The sequence below is a fragment of the Macrotis lagotis genome, chromosome 4, assembly GCF_037893015.1.
Source record: "Macrotis lagotis isolate mMagLag1 chromosome 4, bilby.v1.9.chrom.fasta, whole genome shotgun sequence".
Lineage (NCBI taxonomy): Eukaryota > Metazoa > Chordata > Mammalia > Peramelemorphia > Peramelidae > Macrotis > Macrotis lagotis.
The window spans coordinates 268,075,102-268,096,653 of NC_133661.1; the positions used below are offsets into that span (position 1 = coordinate 268,075,102).

Below are 21,552 nucleotides of genomic sequence, written 5' to 3' on the forward strand. Positions count from 1 at the left end.
AAATAATCTGCCTGTGCAGGTGTGGACTCTTCATTAGAAGTCTTCAAGACAAATGTTGAAGTGACCATTTGTGGGAATTGGTTTTGGTGTGGCATGGACTGGCTGCTGAGAATCCAACTTTGAAATTCTGTGAGAGTAACTGAGAAATTTACATAAATTTAACTTCCCACAAGATTTTTATTTATATATAGCAACAACATTTTCTTACATTCTTATTCTACTTGTTGAGTCGTTCATTCTCCCTATCCATGGGTACCTGCTTTGTTTGCAGTTGCAGCAGAAAGGAAATAATTTGCCTGTTGGTTTGTGTTTTTTACCCCCAGGACTTTCATCAGTTGAGTCAGTCCCTCCTATTGTGGCTAGCAAGTGCAGAAAATCGGAGATGTAAGGCCCAAGTGGATCCAAATGCAGATCCCCAAACCATCCTGGAGAGCCAGAAAGAGTTGATGGTACATTTTTCTTCCTTTTTTTTTTTTTAAATTAGAAACTTAACAGTGAAATATCAACTGAATTTACATGGCAACTATTTACATTTTTTTCAGTATTTAATTTTAAAATATAAACTATACTAAGATTTTTATTTTTTCCCTTGGCAGACTTTCCCTCTACATTCCAAACAGAATGCTTTGTCCATTCAATCTCTTTCACTTTTTCATATATGTCCAAATCTTATTTTTCCTGGCTTTGCTTTTTATCCCATTCATTTTACATTATTTCTTAAAGATCTTTTCAGATTTCTTTGTATTCCCATTGGTCTTCTTTACTTTATTAGTATTCTGTGACACAGATGTATCACCACTGCACCATTTCCAATTTGTGAGATATTTAGAATCTGGTAGAAAAGCACTTGTTTGTCCTTTGTTTTCAAAGACCCTAAAGGGGCTTTTTCTACCAGGGTCTTGCTGTTAGCATGCTTCTGGGTAGTCTGCTAAAAACACATGACAATAAACAAGTTCTTCATATTTGCTTACTGTTACCTGCGTTCAAAGCTCTCGCAGCCAAACCTTACTATGTGATACAGTGCTCTCTTCTCTCAACTGTATTAATTTGTCCTTTATTCATAAAAGAAGCTGATAGGATATAGTCAGTCTACCTAAGTTAGACAAATGTCTCTGCTTCCCCCTACTCAGATCCTTAGGAATAAAGGAATAATAAATGCACATTTCATATATTTTCCTGCCAAACACTCAGTCCACTGGTTGGTGTTCCAACTCATCCAATTCAGGAAATGTACGACACCATGATGTCAACCAGATAATTTTAATAAAATTAGCATTTTGGATTATGTTTTTTTCATTTTAATTTGGTGGAAAATTTGAAATTGGTGTCATTGTGGCTCAGTAGCTTGAGATCAGGATTGGATAAATCAGTGCCTGTAGATACTGTTCAATTTTCCTTCAGACCTTCCAGACTTTCTTCATTGTTTTTTAGGTTTTTTTTTTTAGTCTTTAGTTTTAATATGCATCATCACCTCTATCAGAATGTTGGTTACCAAAAATTGTCTTGACCTCTGAATAATACACTAAGAAAAGGCTGATTTGAAGTCTTTCGCTTATATTTTTACTTGCAATCATGAAGGCTCACAATGACATTTTTTTAAACTTTGATTTTTTTTGAAATAGTTTACTATTTTTGAATCTTCTCCATCAAACTAAGCAATTCTTCTTGTAGTCAAATGAGCTTTTTGTACTCTCCTCTATCTTTCTTGATTGTGTTATATATAAGGTCATCTGTGCACAAAGTCCTCCTTTCAGGATCTCCATAAAATATCTCTGAGCTCTGTATAATTTTTATAAGACTCCTTAGAGTAGAACCTACCAAAAATAAAATGGTTCCTTTCCCTGAGGATATGAGACTCTAAAGCATCTAGATAGACAGAAAAAGTACGGATGGCTAGGTGGTGCAGTGAATAGAGCACAGGCCCTAGAGTCAGGAGTCCCTGAGTTTTCAAATCTGGCCTCAGACACTTAATAATTACCTAGCTGTGTGGCCTTGGGCAAGCCACTTAACCCCATTTGCCTTGCAAAAACCTTAAAAAAAAGTTCAGAAGATCAGTATTTGTATTATGCGCAAGAACATACGTGCGTATGTGCTCACAAACCAAAATTAGTATACTAATTCAGTTAAAAAATTTAGCATCTATTAATATTCAAGACACTGGAATATCAGGAATTTAAGTTTAAAGTATATGGAAGTTTCTTTTTAAAATTGGACTATTTCAGCAAATAATGTTTTAATATTTTTATATGCAGAAAGATGGCCTCTCTATCCATCCCTTTCTCCCTGTGACTCTCAGTCAGATTAACTTTACATCTTTGTTTTTGTTTATTTTTAGCAACTAGAAAAGGAGTTGTTGGAGCAGCAGCTTCAAGTAAACTCTCTCCAGGAGATCTCAAAGTACCTACTTGCTAAAGGAGATGGGGAAGATTATATTGAAGCTGATGAAAAGATTCATGTCATTGGAAAGAAACTCAACCAGCTGCTGGACCAAGTTTCACAAGATTTAGAATCTTTTCAGGAAAACCAGGTGAGAAAGATTCACTGCAATAAATAAAATTCTTGACCTATTTTGTGCACAATTTATTCTAGGTGTTTAAAAACCAATAATGCAACTCAGTGTTATCAATCTATGGGAGGAAAACAGAAAGGGCAACAAGAGTTGATAGCAGACTTGCTGAGATGGGAAAATGAACTGATTATAGGGAGACAAAGTACAATAAGTGGACTTCTGGTCCTCAGGTCACTTGCAGAATAGTTGTTTCAGCCCTTCTCCATACCACATTGGAAAAACTATGGTAATAGGTCACAATTATAGAACACATGAGGATGTATAAATACTTTCCTCACATCAGCACTGGGAGGGAAGGAGAGAGGTACTATAAGGATTGGTCTTCTTTTATCAAAGACTAAGGAAACTCCAGAAGTTGAATGACTTTGATCACATAACTATTAAGTTTTCAGAGCCAGAATCTGATTTTCACTTTGTCATCTAGAGCACTTGTGATTGCCTTCTCTTAAGGTATGGCAATGGAACAGAAATATGTTGATGGTTGGAGAAAATGCTAAGTGACCAATATGGGCAGGCTCCTTGGCAAAAGGATTTGAATGAAGAGCATAGGATACAAAAGTGATGCTACTACTCCCAAGGGGACAAAAGAAGGCGGGGGTGGGGTGGGGTGGAGAATTTCCTTTCATTGGGGAACTTTCAGATAGCATCTTTTAAGATAGCATCTGTGACTGTACCTGTATGGATGAACTCACTGTGGCTGCTACTCCCTGTATTTATATGAGGCTGTTCACATAATACATTTAAATAGCACTTTAAGTTTTCAGAATGCTTTACCTGCTCAGTAAGTAAAATCATTATCATCATTTTACAAATAGGAAAACTGAAATGGGACTTGATCTTATTTCCAAATCTAGCACTTGACTCACATATCACCTAGTCATCTCATGCATACTTGTCTTAGCACTAGCAGTACTTTTATTAAAAGGGAGGAGGGGTTGAGGAAGAATGGCAGCAGGGGCTATTTTATACCATAGATAACAGTATTTATATTCTGGGCAATTGCTAGTGTCCTTTGGAGTAAATACTTTAGAATATTTCATAAAATATAGTTCACTAGTTTAATCCTAAGCCATTCTCCCTGAAACCCCTCTTTCCAAATGATTGACTCATCCCAGGTCTAGATCTTCAGAAATAGAAATTCAGCCCCAAACTGCTTTAAATCTAAGAGACTTAATAGTATAGAAATCATCAATTTTGCACACATAGAAAATGGTTATAAATATACATGCAGAAATAAACTTCACACACCCCTTCCCCTTGCATCTCAGCTGACTCTGACATCTGAGAAATAAAGTCACATACATGGTGGTTTTAGGAAAATCACTCCCATCCCAAACTACAGGTTCTCCCTTGAGTCCTTCAGAGCTACACTCTGAATTCATAATGATATATGGTAGTTTACATTTATATTCAGTATTTTCAACTTTACAACGTGGGAGGTCATCATATTACCAAGCATAGCTTATAGATGAGACCTAGTATGAGGACTTCATAATCATGATTCCAAGAGGTGGTGGGCCAGTCATATAGCCGAAGTGAGAGTGACAGATAGCCCAAAGCATTATTCTGATCTTCATGAGATATCCGAATGAAGACTTTTTATTATATTGGGTACCTTCTCTGTAAAGGACGTATGAAAAGAAGCTGAGAAAAGTGGCACAGAAGAGAAAGTAGAGGTGAGTTGAAGTCCTCACCAATGGAGAAAAGTGTTCATTCGTGAGTTCATGGCTTCACTGAAGTTGATCACTCCAGATTCTTTGTGAGCAGGGAGGAGGAAGATTGTTAGCTTTTGTGACCTGAGAATGTTTCAGGTGCCTGTGTCAGGCTCATCCTTGTTATCCTTTGATGAGGTGTGCTTGAAGTTCTTCCTACTTACACATGGTTTGTGGATTTTAGGATGAGGATACGACATTGACAGCTTTGGACGACGTGGACAGTAATGGCCATCATCTGTCTTCAGATTCTGTGCCAACTTCTCAAGAGAAGGTATTTTTAAAAACAAAAAAAACCTAAACTTTTTCTTTGAGAATAGAGTTTCCATTATTAGAATGTTATGCTAATGGAGAACTCAGGACTCCTTAAGACATCTCGACAAGTTCCATGAAACCACACATTCCATTCTTAGATCTATTTGGCAAGGAGTTGTTTACATGACACCTAACAATCCATATTCTTAGTTCTACCCTTTGGGATCAAGCACAACGGGTATAACCACTCTTGCACAAGAGGACTCTTCAGATAACAGCACATCTACTCCCTTGGTCCACATCTTAATATCTGAGATTTAAATCCATAAGGGGCCTTAGAGACTATTTTGTCAGCTATTTTGTTTGGAACAGTCAAATTTTCAGGTGATTAAATTAACATCATTTGGCTGTACTGCTGAGAAAGTCAGGTTATACACATTTCAATTAGCAGATTCTCTAATCAATCCCTAACCTTATCTATAATTTGTTTTTGAAGCACACTGGAAAGGCTTATTGGACTTAATTTTTGAATAAGTCTTTATAAGTTTTTGAATAAGTCCAGTGTTGAAATAAGAGCAGTGTTGAATTATTTCCAGATGGAATTTTATTAAAACTGAAAAGTGAAAGAGCTTTCAACATTTCCTATTTAAAAAAAATATTTTACTGATCACTGTTGTCTTTACACCATAACCATTTTTAGGATGAAAAAAAATCCTTTTTTTTCCTCCTACCAAACTGAACTCTTCTTCTTCTTCCAATATATTGAGGGAAAGAAAAATATTCATAGACTAGCTTCCATTTCAAATCTCATAGCAATAATGACTGAAACTGCACTTCGTGAACTATTCCAGCTTGTACTTTGAAAGTGTCTTCAACTTACTAATTAGAATCTTTTCATCCCAACAGGCTGGAGCAGAGAGAATTACAGAAGAAAAGAGTAAGAAAAATAGCAGGTAACATGATCTCATTCTAATTATTGACATGGAAAAATCCATATTCTCATTCTTTTTTCTACCCACCAATAACTCAGTGCAAAAATGGATACTTCTGTATCATTTTTGACATTTTCTTCATTTTGGCATTGTGTTCTCTCAATGTTTGAAATTCCTTGAAAATTAAGGTTCTATTTCTGTTCTTAGCATTCCCCCCCCCCCCCCCCTTGGATGCAATTCTATGATTCTAATCTCATTAAAATTTAAAAAGCAGGAAGTCACATGTCTGAGAGACTAACATGGATCAGTACCTTACAAAAAAAAACTTGAAGAACTCAACATTTAGGGAATAAGAGGGATAAGGAAATCTCACTATGTGCTCTGCTCTTTGAACTTTATTACTAACCAATAATTATCCTTTATTTACAGAGTGGAACATCTTTCTGACCCTGCCTCAACTCCGACCAGCTCTGGGCCCCGTTCCTTCCTCTACCGGGTGTTTAGAGCAGCCCTGCCCCTCCAGTTGTTTTTCCTTCTCTTGTTGCTTCTGGCTTGCATGATTCCCTCTTCAGAGGAAGACTACAGTTGCACCCAAGCTAACAATTTTGCCCGATCTTTCTATCCTATGCTGAGGTACACCAATGGACCCCCACCAACATAGAGTGGGTGCATGCTAGGGGTGCATCCTATAACGATATTCAGCATGGACACTCAAGCCTGGGGGCCCTAGTGTTTACAATCCCAATGTAAGTAGTCTTTCTATTAGGCACCATAACCAATGATCATGTGCCATGAATTGGAGTCTGCCTCTCTGGGGAATACTGGAGTCATTATGGCTGGGATGGGTGTGTGGTTCAAGTGACACAATCCATGGGTGTTGCTGTATTATATGACCTTCTTTCACTGGGGGGGAGGGCCTGTCGGACCACAGTCTACCAGCTGTTCTGTGAGACACCTTAGTTGCTTTGGCAAAACTCAATGGTTTTCTGTTCACGTTTAGCCTTCTAAAACTGCAAAAGAGCCTAGCATTATTGTGGATGCTGACTTTTTATTTACAAAACTTCTAAGATGAGTTTATAGATGGGAAAATTAGTTATCCCATGTAGCGAACGTTATTGAATAGTAGTATTCACTACAGTATGTACAGTAAAAATAGTTTAGGGAATAAAAAGTCCCTTAATGGTTCAAAACCTCATGCACATGTTGCGATAAAACTGATAGACACAATCACATTTGAAATGTTTAGCACAAAATTGCTGGATAACAAGAATGCAATGAAATTTGATACTAGTCTGTTCTTAATGTAAAGTGTCTGTATTTGTCTGCTGAGTCTGACTTTTTTTTATATATGTAGTTGGAAAAGGTTTTTTTTTAAAAATTATTCTGTTGCATGGATGTGGTTTTATATTGTGCATATTTTTGAAATTATGTCTTTGGATTGTATGGATACAAATGAGTAATGTAAACTTCAATTTTTTAAAATCTGGGCTTTAGCTTGAGTTTTTGAATAATGTACAGTAAATGCCAAAAGACAGACTGATATGTTTTTTATAAGTTAACTTTATAAGACTTTTCACACTTTATAAAGTGATGCTGTGGGGTTTTGTTGTTCTGTTTTTGTTTTTTTGGTGAAGCTGTATTATAGTCAAGTGGGTTGGTACAGAAACACGAAGCTACTTGTAGCATGTATTCTTCCAGTGTGTTGTTTTTCCTCATTAAAAAGAAATCTGCCCTCTTTGCAACACTGAATTTTGTACCTTTAAACTTCATGTGGGATTCAGCCCTCAGTCTGTTCTAAATGCAGAACAGCCCCTGGCCTTGATGACAGTGGCTCCCTTTCAGTGCTTCAGTAGAACTGGGTGGTTGCTGGTACCAGTTATACCCTCCACATTTTTTAATCCTGTGCTATTCTTGTCCATGTCTTTCTAGTGCACTTGAGTCATTAAACCACATAGAACTGGCAATACTAAATGCAAATCTGTACATTTAAAGGACCTACACAGTCTAGCACTTACTGCTCCCTTTTCCACCATTCCATCATTTTCACTACTGGCCTGGAAAAGGGTTATATAAGACTGAAATCTATTTTTTTTAATATCCTGAGTCACCAAAGTAAGTTCTTCTATTCTCCAAACTTAAGCTAGATGATCCGTCCTTAGGTGGTCCTCAGATAGCAGGAAATCACAGTTCAAATTATGAGCTTTTCCAACTTGGTGGGTTAACTTACCAGATTTTGTTCTATGTTAACTTAGCCTATTCAAATCTGATGTCAATCTCATTTTGTCAGAGTCTCTGTTTCATCATTCTAAAAATAGCAGAAACAGACTCATACAGCTAGTATGTGTTTATTGACCACAGAGTATTGGCATGGCACTATATTAAGCTCTCAGAGGATTCCTTGAGAAGAAAAAGTGTAAACACAAAGTTGTTACTTAATGTAAATCCTGGAAGATCTTGGGCAAATTGCCTCCTTTCTGAACTCCAGATTCCTCATTTATAAAATACTAGTGATACCTTCATTTATCCCTACACCTACAGTCTTTTTTTTTTGTGAGGAAAGTGTTTCTTTTCATCTAAAAGTACTACAGAAATGTGAGGTGTGTGTTTATTTTAATTAGGTGAAGGAGGACCCAAAATGGATCTTGAAAGATTGATTTATATAAATGGAGAAAAGAAGTAAAGGAACTTCTTTCCATAAATTTAGTCACAGTTGCACAGTGAAAAAAGAAAATGATAGTAGCCTGGCATAACTTTTTTTTTTTAACTTCTCATCCTTGTATTTATTCCACAAGCAAAAATAAATTATACCATAAGGCTACAGCATTTAACAAGAGTAAAGAAGAACCACAGGGAGGGAAATACTGTACAATAATAGTTAAGTTCAAAGTGCATAACTTTCAATAAGAATTGTTCCGTTCCCATGGTGGAATAAATACATAATCTTCATTTCTGGAATATTTAAAGATCAGGCATTTTGAAACTATATGACAAAGCTATGGGTATGATGGATAGTTAACAGGAAATAATTTCTATTAATACCATGCTGCAAGATGAAAAAATTCCCAGCTAATTAAATTCCCAGTGAAACCTGTAGTGTCAGAAAGAACAGATTTTTGGCACCAGGATGTTAAAGGCCTTGGCTATCACTGGTGCTGGCTTCAGTGAATCCCCTCCTCCCTTAGCCAGCACATCTGGTGACAGAAAAGTTTCTCCGACTGAGAATCTCTCTTGTGGGTTCATAGGCACAACCAGAAATCTCTGGTGGCCTCATCACAGTGAGGTGTGAATGAGCTGACCTGCCAACCTCTGGAGAAAATGAGAGGTCAAATTATTACTTTTGCTTAAATAATAACTAACTTTTCAACATGTTCTGATAATCTACTTTTCAGAAACAAAACCAACCAAAATGTTTCCTTATTGATTAGCCCTCCAATTCATTCTGAATAACAAACTTACACAGGTCAAAAAAAAATCACAATTAGGAAAATAGACAATTCAAAGGGTTTTATGCCAAAACTCTTGTTAATAAATCAGTATTATGAAGCCCAGTTCATTTATTTTTTGGTTGTGAAGCCATGTAGAGAGCTATCAGGCAGTAGATGGTCCCTCCCAGAGTCAAAGCCATGATGGTCTGATAGAGCATTTGGTTGGGTAGACTGTTTCAAGTGGACAGGTAGACCATCAGACTTCTGAAAAAATTTCTGCTGCTCTGGAACTTTGTTTTTCCCAGCATAATCATACAAAGCTATTTCTGAGGCAAATTTTGTTGGTGTGGCAAATATAATAGGTGGTGATTCAGAGGATGCCACTGAATTTGTAGTACATGTTTCCCCTATACCTGACTTCTTAAAATCGGTATTGCCTCAGTGACAGGACCAAGGAAAGACCCTGGCATAACTTCTTAAGAATGGCTAGTATTATACCTAGTTATAAGACAACGGAGAGTCACCATTTTTGTTAAGGATGTTTTACTATCTTCATCCCTTTGGGCACCTTGTAGAATTCAAGTAATTTCATGTGAAATCTGTTAACTACTTTGAATAGCATTCATCTATCATTAAAGGACTTATTTGATTGACACTTTAGTTGAAGAAACCAGAGAAATGGAAGCCAACTCAAACCCAGTAAAGCGAATTGGTAATTTTTCAGTTAATCATTTACTCCTTGGCAATTGGCAAATGAGATATATTGACACCTTATTTACTTTCTTAATAGGGAAAGGGGCATTTATATAGTCTATGTTCCAGACACTTGGCTAATTTTAATTCAGATTAGACTCAGGTGTGTCAATAATATTTTCCCCACAGTTATATAAATACTTATAGAGCAGGACTATCTGATCCCATACTTGCAAAGAAGAGTTAATTCTATGATAGTACAAGAGATAATTCCAGCCCTATTTCCCAAGACCTTTTTATACCAGGTCAAGGATTCAAGATAATAAATATCTATCAAGCAACACCTTTTCTTCCTTTTATTTTGGTATACTGCTAACAGAATATTTAATTACTCATTTTCACATCTTGAACTTTGTCTGTCCATAGTAATCACATTCCACGTTTCAAATATCCACATAACTAAATTCACTTAAGTTGCTGACATGCCAGTACAGCTGCCATTAAGCAGCTTATATAAGATTGAAGATTTGAAGAGTGCTCAAAGGACCAAAGAAAATTTCAGGCTGCAAATTACCTTCATTATATACAGTTTTATCAAAATTGCTGAGGTGATGTGATATAATAAAAAAAAAAAGGGCTTTTACCAAAAGTCTCAAAATGGTCCAAAAAAAAATAATCAAGAACTGCCTTAAGGTATATTTTATAGTCTTTAAAATCATCTTTTATTCATTGATGATTACAATAATCCAGGAAACTTTAAAAAGTCTAAAACCTAAACTGGACAGTTCCTCAAAATCACAACTCTCCTGAAGATTAAAAAAATGAAATAATAGAAAGATCACAGTGAAAACTTATTTAGTTCTTACCTCATATTATTCTGGAAAACTGGAAACCTTCATCTAATACATTATGATTGGGATAAAACCTAACCCCTGAATTAAGAAGTTCTTCCATCTTTGACTGATGTGGTAGTATCCAAATTATTTAATTGGGGGCTTGCTGCTAGGTAAGTGAGTAGGGAAATATCCGTGATTGTCTTAAATTCCTTTTAAGATCTTGCAGGGTGGGTGGCAGTACAAAGATTAAAAGAGCAGCTAGGTGGCACAGTAGAGAGAACACAGCCTTAAATTCTTGACACTTACTAGCTGTGTGACCTTGAGCAAGTCACCTAACGCTGATTGCCATGCATCCAGAGCATCTCCAGTCCTGATCCATATCTGGTCACTGGAGGAGAAAGTGAGGCTGATGACTTGGTATAGCCTCCCCTCACTCAAATCTACATCATGTGCTTGTCATGGCATCACCTCCCTGATGACAAGGTCGTCTTCAAGAACAAAGGACAAGGGGGCAGCTAGGTGGCACACAGTAGATGGAGCACTGCCCCTGGAGTCAAGAGGACCTGAGTTCAAATGTGTCCTCAGACACAACAATTACCTAGCTGTGTGACCTTGGGCAAGTCACTTAACCCCATTGCCTTAAATAAAATTTTTAAGAAAAGAATGAAGGACAAACATCATCATTAAAGGTAAAGGAAAAATAAAAGTTTGTTGTTTGCCATTATAGCATTCTTACTAATCACTTTACATTCATACTCTACTACCAGTTTTCTAGTTACCTAGGAATGGATCATGCTGATTAGTCAGTTACCTGTTTGGAAAAAGCATTGCAGTATTACATTCAAATCCCACTTTGGCAAAATCTCAATCTCTCTGAGCCTCAGTTTACTCACCTGTAAAATGATGTCATTAGATTGTTTCTAAGTCAAATCTAACTTAATAAGCTGTTTCTATTACACTTTCACTAATCAAGTAGGAAAAGGATAGAAGGTTCAGAGAAAGAACTGAGATGTAGGACATTTGTGTATGGCTGAATTCCAAAACCAAATATCATGTATTTGTCCATTTTGGCATCATTAGAAATCAGGGCAATATATAAATGCTCTGATTTGGGTTGTTTTTTACTTTTTTTTTTTAAAAAACTAGTTCTCCCTCTATCTCTCTCACACATACACACACACACACACACACACACACACACACACACACAATCTTCCACTTTCTTGCTCAGACTTTATATGAACACCCACTTCACTTTGGCCCTAGTGCAGCTTACAGTAAGCTTACAGCTTAAACCATCCACCACTCTCATACTTCATAGAGTATGAATGAAAGCTATGTTAACACAACCAGTCTGAATTTGCTTACTAGAAAATGTTGGCCTAATTTTTTTCAAAAACCAAACCAAAAAAGAAAAGAATGAAAAACATTTTATTTATATGATGTCATACCTCATTTTATAATAGCAACACATTCCAAAGAACATTAGCAAAGAAAAAAATACTATTCATAGGAATAGGAAGCAGAGCATAATCACTGGCTTTCATACAACAGAAGAATTAAATTTATGTTTAAAGAAAGATCAGCCTTAAGAGTTTCAGTGGAGGTAAACACCAATGACTGTCTTGAAATATACAAAAGCATAAATAAAGCATTCACCTGAAAGGACTAGATAGCTAAAAATTAGGGCAATCAATAAACATTTGTTGACAAAGTATAATCACTCATCTTGGACTCAGACAGTCACATAAATCACAGTTTAGAAAACCTACCTAACATGGGGAAAAATTGTACAGCACTTAGAAATTTATCTGTAACTATCCTTGCATAAATGTTAATAGTGATGAAATCTTTGTCATTCCTGCCAATGAGATGTGAAGAAAACAAAATAGCATCATCTAACAAGATGGCCTTAGAGAGGAAAGGAAATATGACACATGAGACTCATAGCCTGGAACACAAGGAACAAAGACCAACCACTAAATGAGATGGAAGCTGAGCTGCAAAAGAATCTGACTTGCCAACATGTTTTTTTAGGGCCACAAAAGAAAAACACAGTATATTAGTATACATTATATGTTAGTGCAATACTCATCTCCATAGTGGGGAAATGGCAAAATAAACATGAACTTCCTAAAAATTTTCAAGAATTTTAATTAGACAACCTGCCAACTCATCTAAATGTGAATTATTTCCCTAGTCACCTATAGTTTGAACCCATTTCTCACATACAATAATCCATCCCATCTTCGTGCATTATACATTTGTTCTAGCTGTCCTTTATAGAGTGCTTGCCTTCCTCACAGAATCCCTTCAATATATCACTTAGGCACCAATCTTCCAGATGCAATTTCTTCAATAGTTCAGAATCCTTTCACCAAACTAACTTGTTTTCATTATATGTTTTTACTAACTTAATATTTATGCTGTATGTGTATATCAACATTTTAAGTATTTCCCTCAAAATTACAATGGTAGCAGGTACATGAAACTTGGTTTAACACAAAACACAAACTTGTTAAATATAATCTAGCAGAGAAAAAGCAAGAGGGACAAACTTTAATTCCCTGCCCTTGCCCCTTCCCCTTCATCCCCCCCCCCCCCAGGATACAGGATAAGCACTATTTTTCTGAGTCATTATTTCCATTTAAGGGCACACACATCTCTTCCCAGGTAACAGGGATGAGTATTTTTGAGAGGTGATCTAGTGATGTAAGTGGAGATGGAAGGTGCAACCATTTTTCTATAGAATTCAAATGCAACTTAGGTAAATAGAATCTTAGAAACAAGTATCAATATCCTATGATAAAGAGAGTGACTTGGAATAAAAATAAGTAGATTGGAATTCTGCCACTAACCAGCTATTTGAACCCATTCACTCAGCTTCAGTTTTCCTATCTATGAAAGTGGGAAGCTGGACAATGTGACCATTGAAGTCTCTTCCAGAGACCCTAATCTGTGGCTTGCCACTTGATTCTATATTCTATGTATACCAACCCTATCTTATTTCAGAATTGACTGTTGTTCTATTTCAAAATTTAGGACAGGAGTCAGCTGGATGGTGCAATGATAGAGCATCAACCCTGGAGTCAGTAGTTCAAATCCAGCCTCAGACACTTAATAATTTCCTAGCTATGTGACCTTGGGCAAGTCACTTAACTTCAATACCTTACCAAAAAAAAAATAGAATTTAGGGCAGCAGGGTGACTTGGATTCAGAAAAAAGCCAAGTTCAAATATTTTTATTAACTGTTCTAATATTCTTAGAATTATATCTAAGTCTCTTATCCTTCAGTACCCACACTCTCTGCGTGACCCAGGGCATTTTACTTAACCTTTCTAAGACTCAATTTCTTCATCTGTAGAATGAGGGAGTTGAATTCAAAGTTCTTTAAAGTCTCTTCTAACTAAATCTATGATCCTTTAACTACATGTGACTAAGGATTTTTTAAAATATAACTTCATATTTTTCTTTCTTTGTAGAAGTGTCTTGATAGTAGATGTGTCAAATACTGTTAGGTTAAAAAAATTAGAAGATAGAATGTGAAGGTGTGAGGGGACACCATGGATGTGAAATATAAAGCATATAAATTGGATAAAAAAGAAAAGCTTATAAAACTGCTGCAAGTCTAGAATTGCTTGCACCTGGCTAAAAGTGATGGACGCTTAAAGTAGTTTTTTTCTTTAAAGCCAAGTACTGTCAATATTAATTTTCAAAAAATTGATTTGACTTTTTTGGTGAATCAGTGGATTAATGTAATTAGGATAAAGGTAAAAAACTTAGTCCAGGTAGAAAACTGATAATATTCCATCAATTGGAAATCAGGCACAAGTCCAAAAATAAAATATTAAGGATAAATAAACTTAGTTCTCGAATACAATTCCTGATTAGCATAGGAAATTAACTAAAGAAGGATAGCTTCCTGAAATGGTAATTCAAAAATAGGAACCACATCATTATCCTATAGAAAATGGCTAAAGCAACCAATGTCAAAAGGGACAAATTATCCAATAGCTGGCATTTGTAAAATGTTGGGGAGCAGGTAACTGGGTTTTTTAAAGACTCCTTAGTGCTTCTCTAACTGCTAAAAGTCAATTTTTTGCATCAGTTCTTTTTATTTATTTTTATTTTTTTAGGTTTTTGCAAGGCAAATGGGGTTAAGTGGCTTGCCCAAGGCCACACAGCTAGGTAATTATTAAGTGTCTGAGATCAGATTTGAACCCAGGTACTCCTGACTCCAGGGCCCGTGCTTGCCACTTAGCTGCCCCTGCCTCAGTTTTTTGTCCAATACTTTTTTCCCCTTTAAAAGAAGTGGCAATACAAAAGAAGCTTAAAAAAACAAAAATACAAAACAAAACAAAACAAAAAAACCCTTACCAAAATCTGTTTTGATCATTAGGTTACGTTTTTTTTGACGAAAGATAAGATTGTGTTTTTGGTAAGGATTCTTTTTTTTTCAACTAGAGAGGAAATGATGGATAATATTAGATAATTTTGGATAATAAATAGAGCATATTGGGAGACCTTTTTTATATAAAATTGGATCTACTGGGTTTGGAACTCCCTGATAAAGGAACACTACCTATGTTGGGAGAGTTGGCAACTTCTCTGCAACTTACTATCTTAGATGCTTATAGTACTAAGAAGTCATCACTTGACATTTTGTGTCATAGCCAGGACTGAACCTGGATGCCTGGATGTAAGGTCAGCTCTATTATGTGCCACATTGACTCTCATTGTATAAAAACAATACACAAAATCACAGTTAGGTGTCATTAACAGCTTGTACTGAGAGACCTAGGATTAAACAATGGGACATAGGAAAGAATTAATTTTTTTTAAATGGGTACAAACTTGTCTAGTTTCTATCTCTGGTATTATAGCTTCCTCAAACAGATTTTTGTTTCAGAGAATGAAATTAACTCCCCACCCCAATCCTCCCATGAATTAGGTAGGTGGTTTTTTTTCCCTCTTCTCTTTCATTTTTGTAAACAAACGTGTAAATCAAGCTTCTTAAGAATTAGATATACTTTTTATTCCAAAAGTTTTTGCTGTTAATATGACTTAATTATTCAATTAATATTAATTGAAATTAAATTCCTTAAGGATGTATGACCCCTTTGTTAACCATTCTAATATTCTTAGAATTATATCTAAGTCTTTTATCCTTCAAGTTTATTTTTTTCCCCTCTCAAATGAAAAATCTCAATTTCTTGGGAAGAAAGTCAATTCAATATACACATGCATGAATGTGTGAGTATATGTGTATGTATGACTGTGTCTACCATGTGTTATGCTTAGCCAAACATAGAACATGCAACCTACAACATTCCATAATGCAACACAAACTAGACTAATATGTAATATTTAACAAAATAAAAACTTGATAAAATAATACTAATATGGTTTTCTATGATAATTTGTAGCCCACAGGAATCCTTACATATTGTTTTTGTGTTTTTTATTTCTATTTCAATTTGATACCATTGTTGTAGATTATACCCAAATAAGGGTATTGCAGTGGATAGAGAACTTGCCTTGGAGTAAGGAGGAACTGAGTTCAAATCCATCCCAGATACCTCTGACACTTACTTAACTCCCCATTGCCTTGCCAAAAAAAATGAAAAAGTTCATACCTAAACAAAAGCTAGGAAAGAAATATTGTTATCCTAGGTCACAAGGAAGAGACAAAGGACTACTGTTCAAAAGTTCTTTAGGTTCAGATTTTTCAGAGCTCACTTTCTTGTGATTTCTTCTCTCTTCCTCTCCTTTTCCCCAATCCAACATGTTTCCCAATTTATTTCCTATGAAAATTAAAGCTGGAATTTCCTACAGAAGTTTCAGTGAAGCTAGAACAATATCTCTTGAGATTTAGGAAAATTTCAAAGAGTCACAGACAGTCATTGTCTCATAAATTCTAATTTGTGGGAAGGCTGATGGTTTGAGAGCTAAAAAAATATTCAATTATATGACAATATAATTTATTGTTTGAAGGGAGGCCTGCGAAGCTATTAACTTATTGTGCCCTTCTCAAAAAGGTGTATTTGGGAGGGGGGACTAAAATATAAAAGGAAACTCATATAAAGAAGTTGAGGCCTTTAATCTTGATCAACTATCAACAATCAACTAATATCACTTATTCTTCATGGGCATCAGAATCCTAAAATTTTTTAATTAGAAATGACTTTTAAAATAAGCTAGTAGAATTGTTCTATAAGAAATCATGAGGATAGGACTTCAGAATTGCCTGAAAGTCTTACATGAATTGATGCTAAATCAAGTGAACAGAACCAGAAGAACATTATATACACTAACAATGTTAGGTGATGATCAACTCTGATGGACTTGCACATTTCAGCAGTATAATAATCAAAGACAATTCTAAAAGACTTGTGATAGAAAATATCCAGATAAGAAACTGGAGTTTAAATGTAGACCAAAGCTTACTATCTTCAGTTTTTAAAAGTTGTCTTATATGTTGTGTCTTTTTTTTAATCTCTAATTTTTTTCCATTTGGATTTGATTCTTCTTTCACAACATGATTAATATGGACCTAGGGAAGTTGTGTCTATCTATGGAACTCACAAAGATGTCAGTTCTTCAGTGGGCTTGGGATTTCATCAATGTGAGTTTTCCATGGCCCAATGATGCTAGAATCTCTCCAACAGTACCAATCTCAGAGCCAGAAGGGAACTTGGATATCACAGAGGAAATGGAATTTCAAAGAAAGGAAGCAGTTTCACAACTAATTAAGTGACAGAACGAGGACAACTCCAAGTTGTCTGACTCTGAATCTACACCTGAAAATGAGAACAAATTCCCCCCCTCTTTCTATCCACTTCCTCCACCCCCACCCCATATCTGACTCTCGGGTTTTGTCTATCCTTTATGGACCAATGTTATCATCCAATATTTAGAGAATGGGCCCTCCTGGGCAAATAGGTATTGGGGGGGGGTGGGAGAATTAATATCTTCCTTATGTGGTTCACTGAAATTTCATTAGAGATTTATTCCTTTGACTCAAAAGGAGGATCTTCGATTAAATTTCAAGGGGTACAAAGAAGAATAAGAGTCATTTTAGTATGAGTATTGAACCTCAGTTTTCTCAACTATAAAATTTAGGGTAGTCTTACAAATCAAGTCCATTCTTTCTTATCCAGTTGGCTCTTGGGACTCTAGTTCTATGATTCTATGATCTGAGAAGGGATTTCATTTATGAATTTTCATTCAATCAAGCCATATTCCATTTATTAAAAAAAAACCACCTTAAATCTTGTCCTTTTATTAAGTTCCAAGAGAATAAAATTGGGGCTCTGAGTAGTTTTTCCTGTATGTAGCAATGGACATTAACTCCAGCAGGGGGAGACTCCTCATCAAGTATAGACCTGCCCTTCTGGCAAACTTAGAAATAAATGATCCTCTGATTCTCCAAAACTATGTTCACCTCTGCACTCTATGAGATCCTAGCAAGACCCCAGGGTACTGAGTTGCAGAAAACACTTTTAAACCTCTTCAGGATAAAAATTCACCAGCTTTATAATTTAGCTGTGATTATTCTGAGTGTACTTGACTATTTTCTGATCCCGTTTCCTTTCTTAAATTTAAGCACTAAGTAAAAATGATTCTAAGAAATAATTTAAAACTCTATTTACAGAAGTTTCCTGACATAAGTCCATGTATCTAAAGTCCAGGGTGTTCTTACTGTCAATATATGATACTTGTGTACTAATCAAAGGAAAAATGATTTGCTTTTCCTCCCTCAAAAGGCTGTTCATTCCCAAATCCCCAAAGGGAATCAATATATTGAATCCCACAACATGAATACGTTGTTTGTGAGCACTTTCCAAAGATGCTGCCAATCAAATTCATCAATTATGATGATGAAACTGCCTTTTTTTCTTTCCAAAGTAAAGATAGACCTCAATTTATGTACTTGATTATTTCTAGAAAGCTGGTAGGTGGCGGCTAGGTGGTGTAGTGGATAAAGCACCAGCCTTGGAGTCAGGAGTATCTGGGTTCAAATCCGGTCTCAGACACTTAATTACCTAGCTGTGTGGCCTTGGGCAAGCCATTTAACCCCATTTGCCTTGCAAAAACCTAAAAAAAGAAAAAAAAAGAAAAAAGAAAGTAAACTGGTAGCAATTTCAGGACTGTTTTCCCTTAGCTATATGGTAAAATCACATTTAGGAGGCACTAATAATTTATGTTCATTTTCCAACCCTATTCCACTACCTGTCAATTATTGAATACTATGTAAGCAAACAATTGATTAGCCCTCCAATTAAAAACAAAAAGCTTAAAATGAAGAAACGTTTTTTGATGAAACTAATTATGCCCCCAAAATATCAGATCATCAGCTGTCACAAAATGTTGTAGTAAAGAAGAGTAAGACTTACAACCATTCTTCAGAAGAGGAGACTACAGGATACTGACCATTTGTTATTAGGAACATCACAAGAAGCATATAAAGTTAAAATCAATCAGACCTTGACACCAGCATCCCCTGGTAGAATTTGTTTAGGCATTGGGGGGAAGTGATTTATTTTTTTCCTTAAAGCATTTCGCTCCCCCCCCCCTTCCTTGGCACAGGGAAGACTTGGGAATCTGATAAAAGATTTACTATAACTAAGAATCATGTACTGAATTTACCAGCTCTTCATATGACTGCAACACTCCCACAACAAACCCACATTTATTTAAGTCCTCCACAACCACCTTATATCCCATGTTGGCCACTTCCAATTGGACTGCTCTTTGTCCCACATAGGACTCCAAGAGACCAAGGACAACGAAGGATGGGGAGACAGGGAGCACAGAGAAAGACCCTTTCTCACAGTTTACAGTATGCCACCAAAATAATCACTAACAGCAGCATGGCTCCTAATCCCATGTCCCACTCCCTAGAATTTCTTTTCAAGTCCACCTTATAACCTTGGTCTCAAATTTTGACAGTGCCTACAAAATCTATTTACATGAGAGAGAGAGAGAGAGAAAATTCAATTCCAATGCACTGAGTGTACTTGACTATTTTCTGATTACTTAAGTAAATTATATCAATTATATCAATATCAGGATAAACAATGTTTTTTAGTAGTCAAAATTCACACTGCTACCAACAGAGAATAAAAACACACCAAAACCAAGAGGCTTGCCTAGCCATAATTTGTAGGTGATCAACTGCATGGAAAGAGCACAGAAGAGGTTTGTCTACTTCATACAGTGCCTAAGATAGTACAGTCACAAAATGAGCTGGGGAGGAAGTTGAGAGAGAGATTCATTTCTGGTCCTCCCTGCAATTCTATACACACCCAGACCTCTGTGTTCAGTCAAGTTCACAGAGATAATGTCTAGCTCAGGCTATTTTGCCAGAGCATCAATAAACTTGTTCGCATCTTTGATGACCACTTGTCAGAGGTTTTATTTGTTATTTGTTGATGAGTCATTTTAGTCATGCCCATTTCATGACCCATTTGGGGTTTTCTTGGCAAAGATACTGGAGGGGTTTGCCATTTCCTTCTCCAGCTCATCTACAGATGAGGAAACTGAGGCAAACAGAGTTAAATGACTTGCCCAGGGTATCACAGAAGGGATTATTAATTTAGAACTAGAAGGGACTTCAGGGGTTGAGTCTGAAACCTTCATTTCATGATGACTGATGCCCAGAAGGATGAAGTGATGTCAAATTCCAACCATCATCCTTGGGTTCCTAACTTAGAACTCTTTCTCCCAAAATCACAGTGCTTTAGGTGAGGGTTTTTCAGGTGACCCACTCTGAGGACCCTTCCAACTCTAGGATATTCTCATTTTATCTACTCTTCCACCTTCTTTCTCACTATATATTTTTAAAGGGGCAAGGAGGTGATGTTGTCAGATCTGAGAGCCTAAAAGATCCCAAGAGATATAAACCCTATATCTCAGTTTACTAATTAACAACAGAAACAATGATTTTCTTACACTAGTCCCTAAAAATCACAGTTGTGCTCATAAATAGGTCATCAGTATCACACAGCTGAACACTGAGTCTTCAACCAAAGAACAGACAGATGATGAAAGTTTACATACACTGGACAGTTTCATTTTCCATGAGCTTCAAAAGACACCCTCAAACCAAGAAAGAACTCTTTACTTTGGCTCAGGTCCCAGTCACTTCTGTGCATCTCATTTTCAGGCCAGCTCCTCTTGGGTAAGAAGACCTCACTGAGACAGATCCTGAGGGCCCCCCTCCTTGTTCTCACTCTGCTCTGCAGGGCCATACTCTGACACAGTGACAGATGACTTTTTATATCCCCTCAATGTGTGGGCATTCAGCATCTCCAGGAGCAGGTCATAAACAGGGACCACATTTTTGCATTTCATGCTAAGCAGATGCTCCATACCTTTGTTACTGTGGGAAACATAAAAAGAAGAAAAACTAGAATTCTCAAGGGAAGGGATATTATAATGCTTGTGAAATACAAGAAAAAGCAGCAATGGAATCATGTTTCCCAATTGTGTATATTGTCTCTCTCCAAATCTCTGACTTTAAGAATTTTCAGGGTTTTTACGTGACTGCATATGTATGAACTATATTAACTTGCTTACCATCCATGACAAGGAGGGGATAGGGGAGGGAGGACAGAAGAGATAGAATCTGGAACTCAAGACTTTAAAAAAATGTTAAAAAATTTTAACATGTAATTAAGGGGAAAATAAAATTACACATAGACACACACACACACACACACACACACACAAAGAATTCTCAGATGAGACTCTATGCTTCTTTTATTGTTTTATGTATTACTCCCACACTCACACCCCCCCATCAGGTAAAGTGGGTATGGATACATGGTGGTCTCAAAATATTTATCATCATCATCATCTCATCATTAATATTATGTGGTTCATCCTCCAGTGTAAATGTTTCCTTATCTAATTTGACCTTGGGTAAATCAGTTGCTTCTCTAGGCATTAGCTTTTTCACTGTAAAATGAGGAACTTGAATTAGATAATCTCTTAGATCCCTTTCCAGCTTTAACATTCTATAAATCTATGAACTTTTAATACAATCATTGTATACTTGCTAAACTAGATGACTCCATGATATAGAACTTTCTCAAAGTCCTGAAACATAACAGTATTTCTGTCTTA

At 36.2% G+C, this 21,552-nt stretch overlaps 2 protein-coding genes across 5 annotated transcripts in view; one reads left to right on the forward strand and one right to left on the reverse strand.

Annotated features, from left to right (window-relative positions):
- Positions 1 to 7,205, forward strand: part of SYNE2 (spectrin repeat containing nuclear envelope protein 2) — a 414,448-nt gene extending 407,243 nt beyond the window's left edge. For all 4 annotated transcript variants that reach the window (XM_074235980.1, XM_074235979.1, XM_074235982.1 and 1 more), the window contains 5 exons: positions 324 to 449; positions 2,336 to 2,527; positions 4,466 to 4,555; positions 5,443 to 5,489; positions 5,898 to 7,205. In XM_074235980.1, coding sequence (XP_074092081.1) covers positions 324 to 449; positions 2,336 to 2,527; positions 4,466 to 4,555; positions 5,443 to 5,489; positions 5,898 to 6,129 — 687 coding nt within the window. In that variant the 3' untranslated portion in view covers positions 6,130 to 7,205. The remainder of the gene's footprint in view (positions 1 to 323; positions 450 to 2,335; positions 2,528 to 4,465; positions 4,556 to 5,442; positions 5,490 to 5,897) is intronic.
- Positions 7,206 to 13,028: 5,823 nt separating this feature from the next.
- ESR2 (estrogen receptor 2) overlaps positions 13,029 to 21,552 on the reverse strand; it is a 75,715-nt gene continuing 67,191 nt past the window's right edge. Inside the window, exon 8 of the mRNA XM_074235983.1 lies at positions 13,029 to 20,806. Within this exon, the coding sequence (XP_074092084.1) occupies positions 20,617 to 20,806 (190 nt within the window). The 3' untranslated portion in view covers positions 13,029 to 20,616. The remainder of the gene's footprint in view (positions 20,807 to 21,552) is intronic.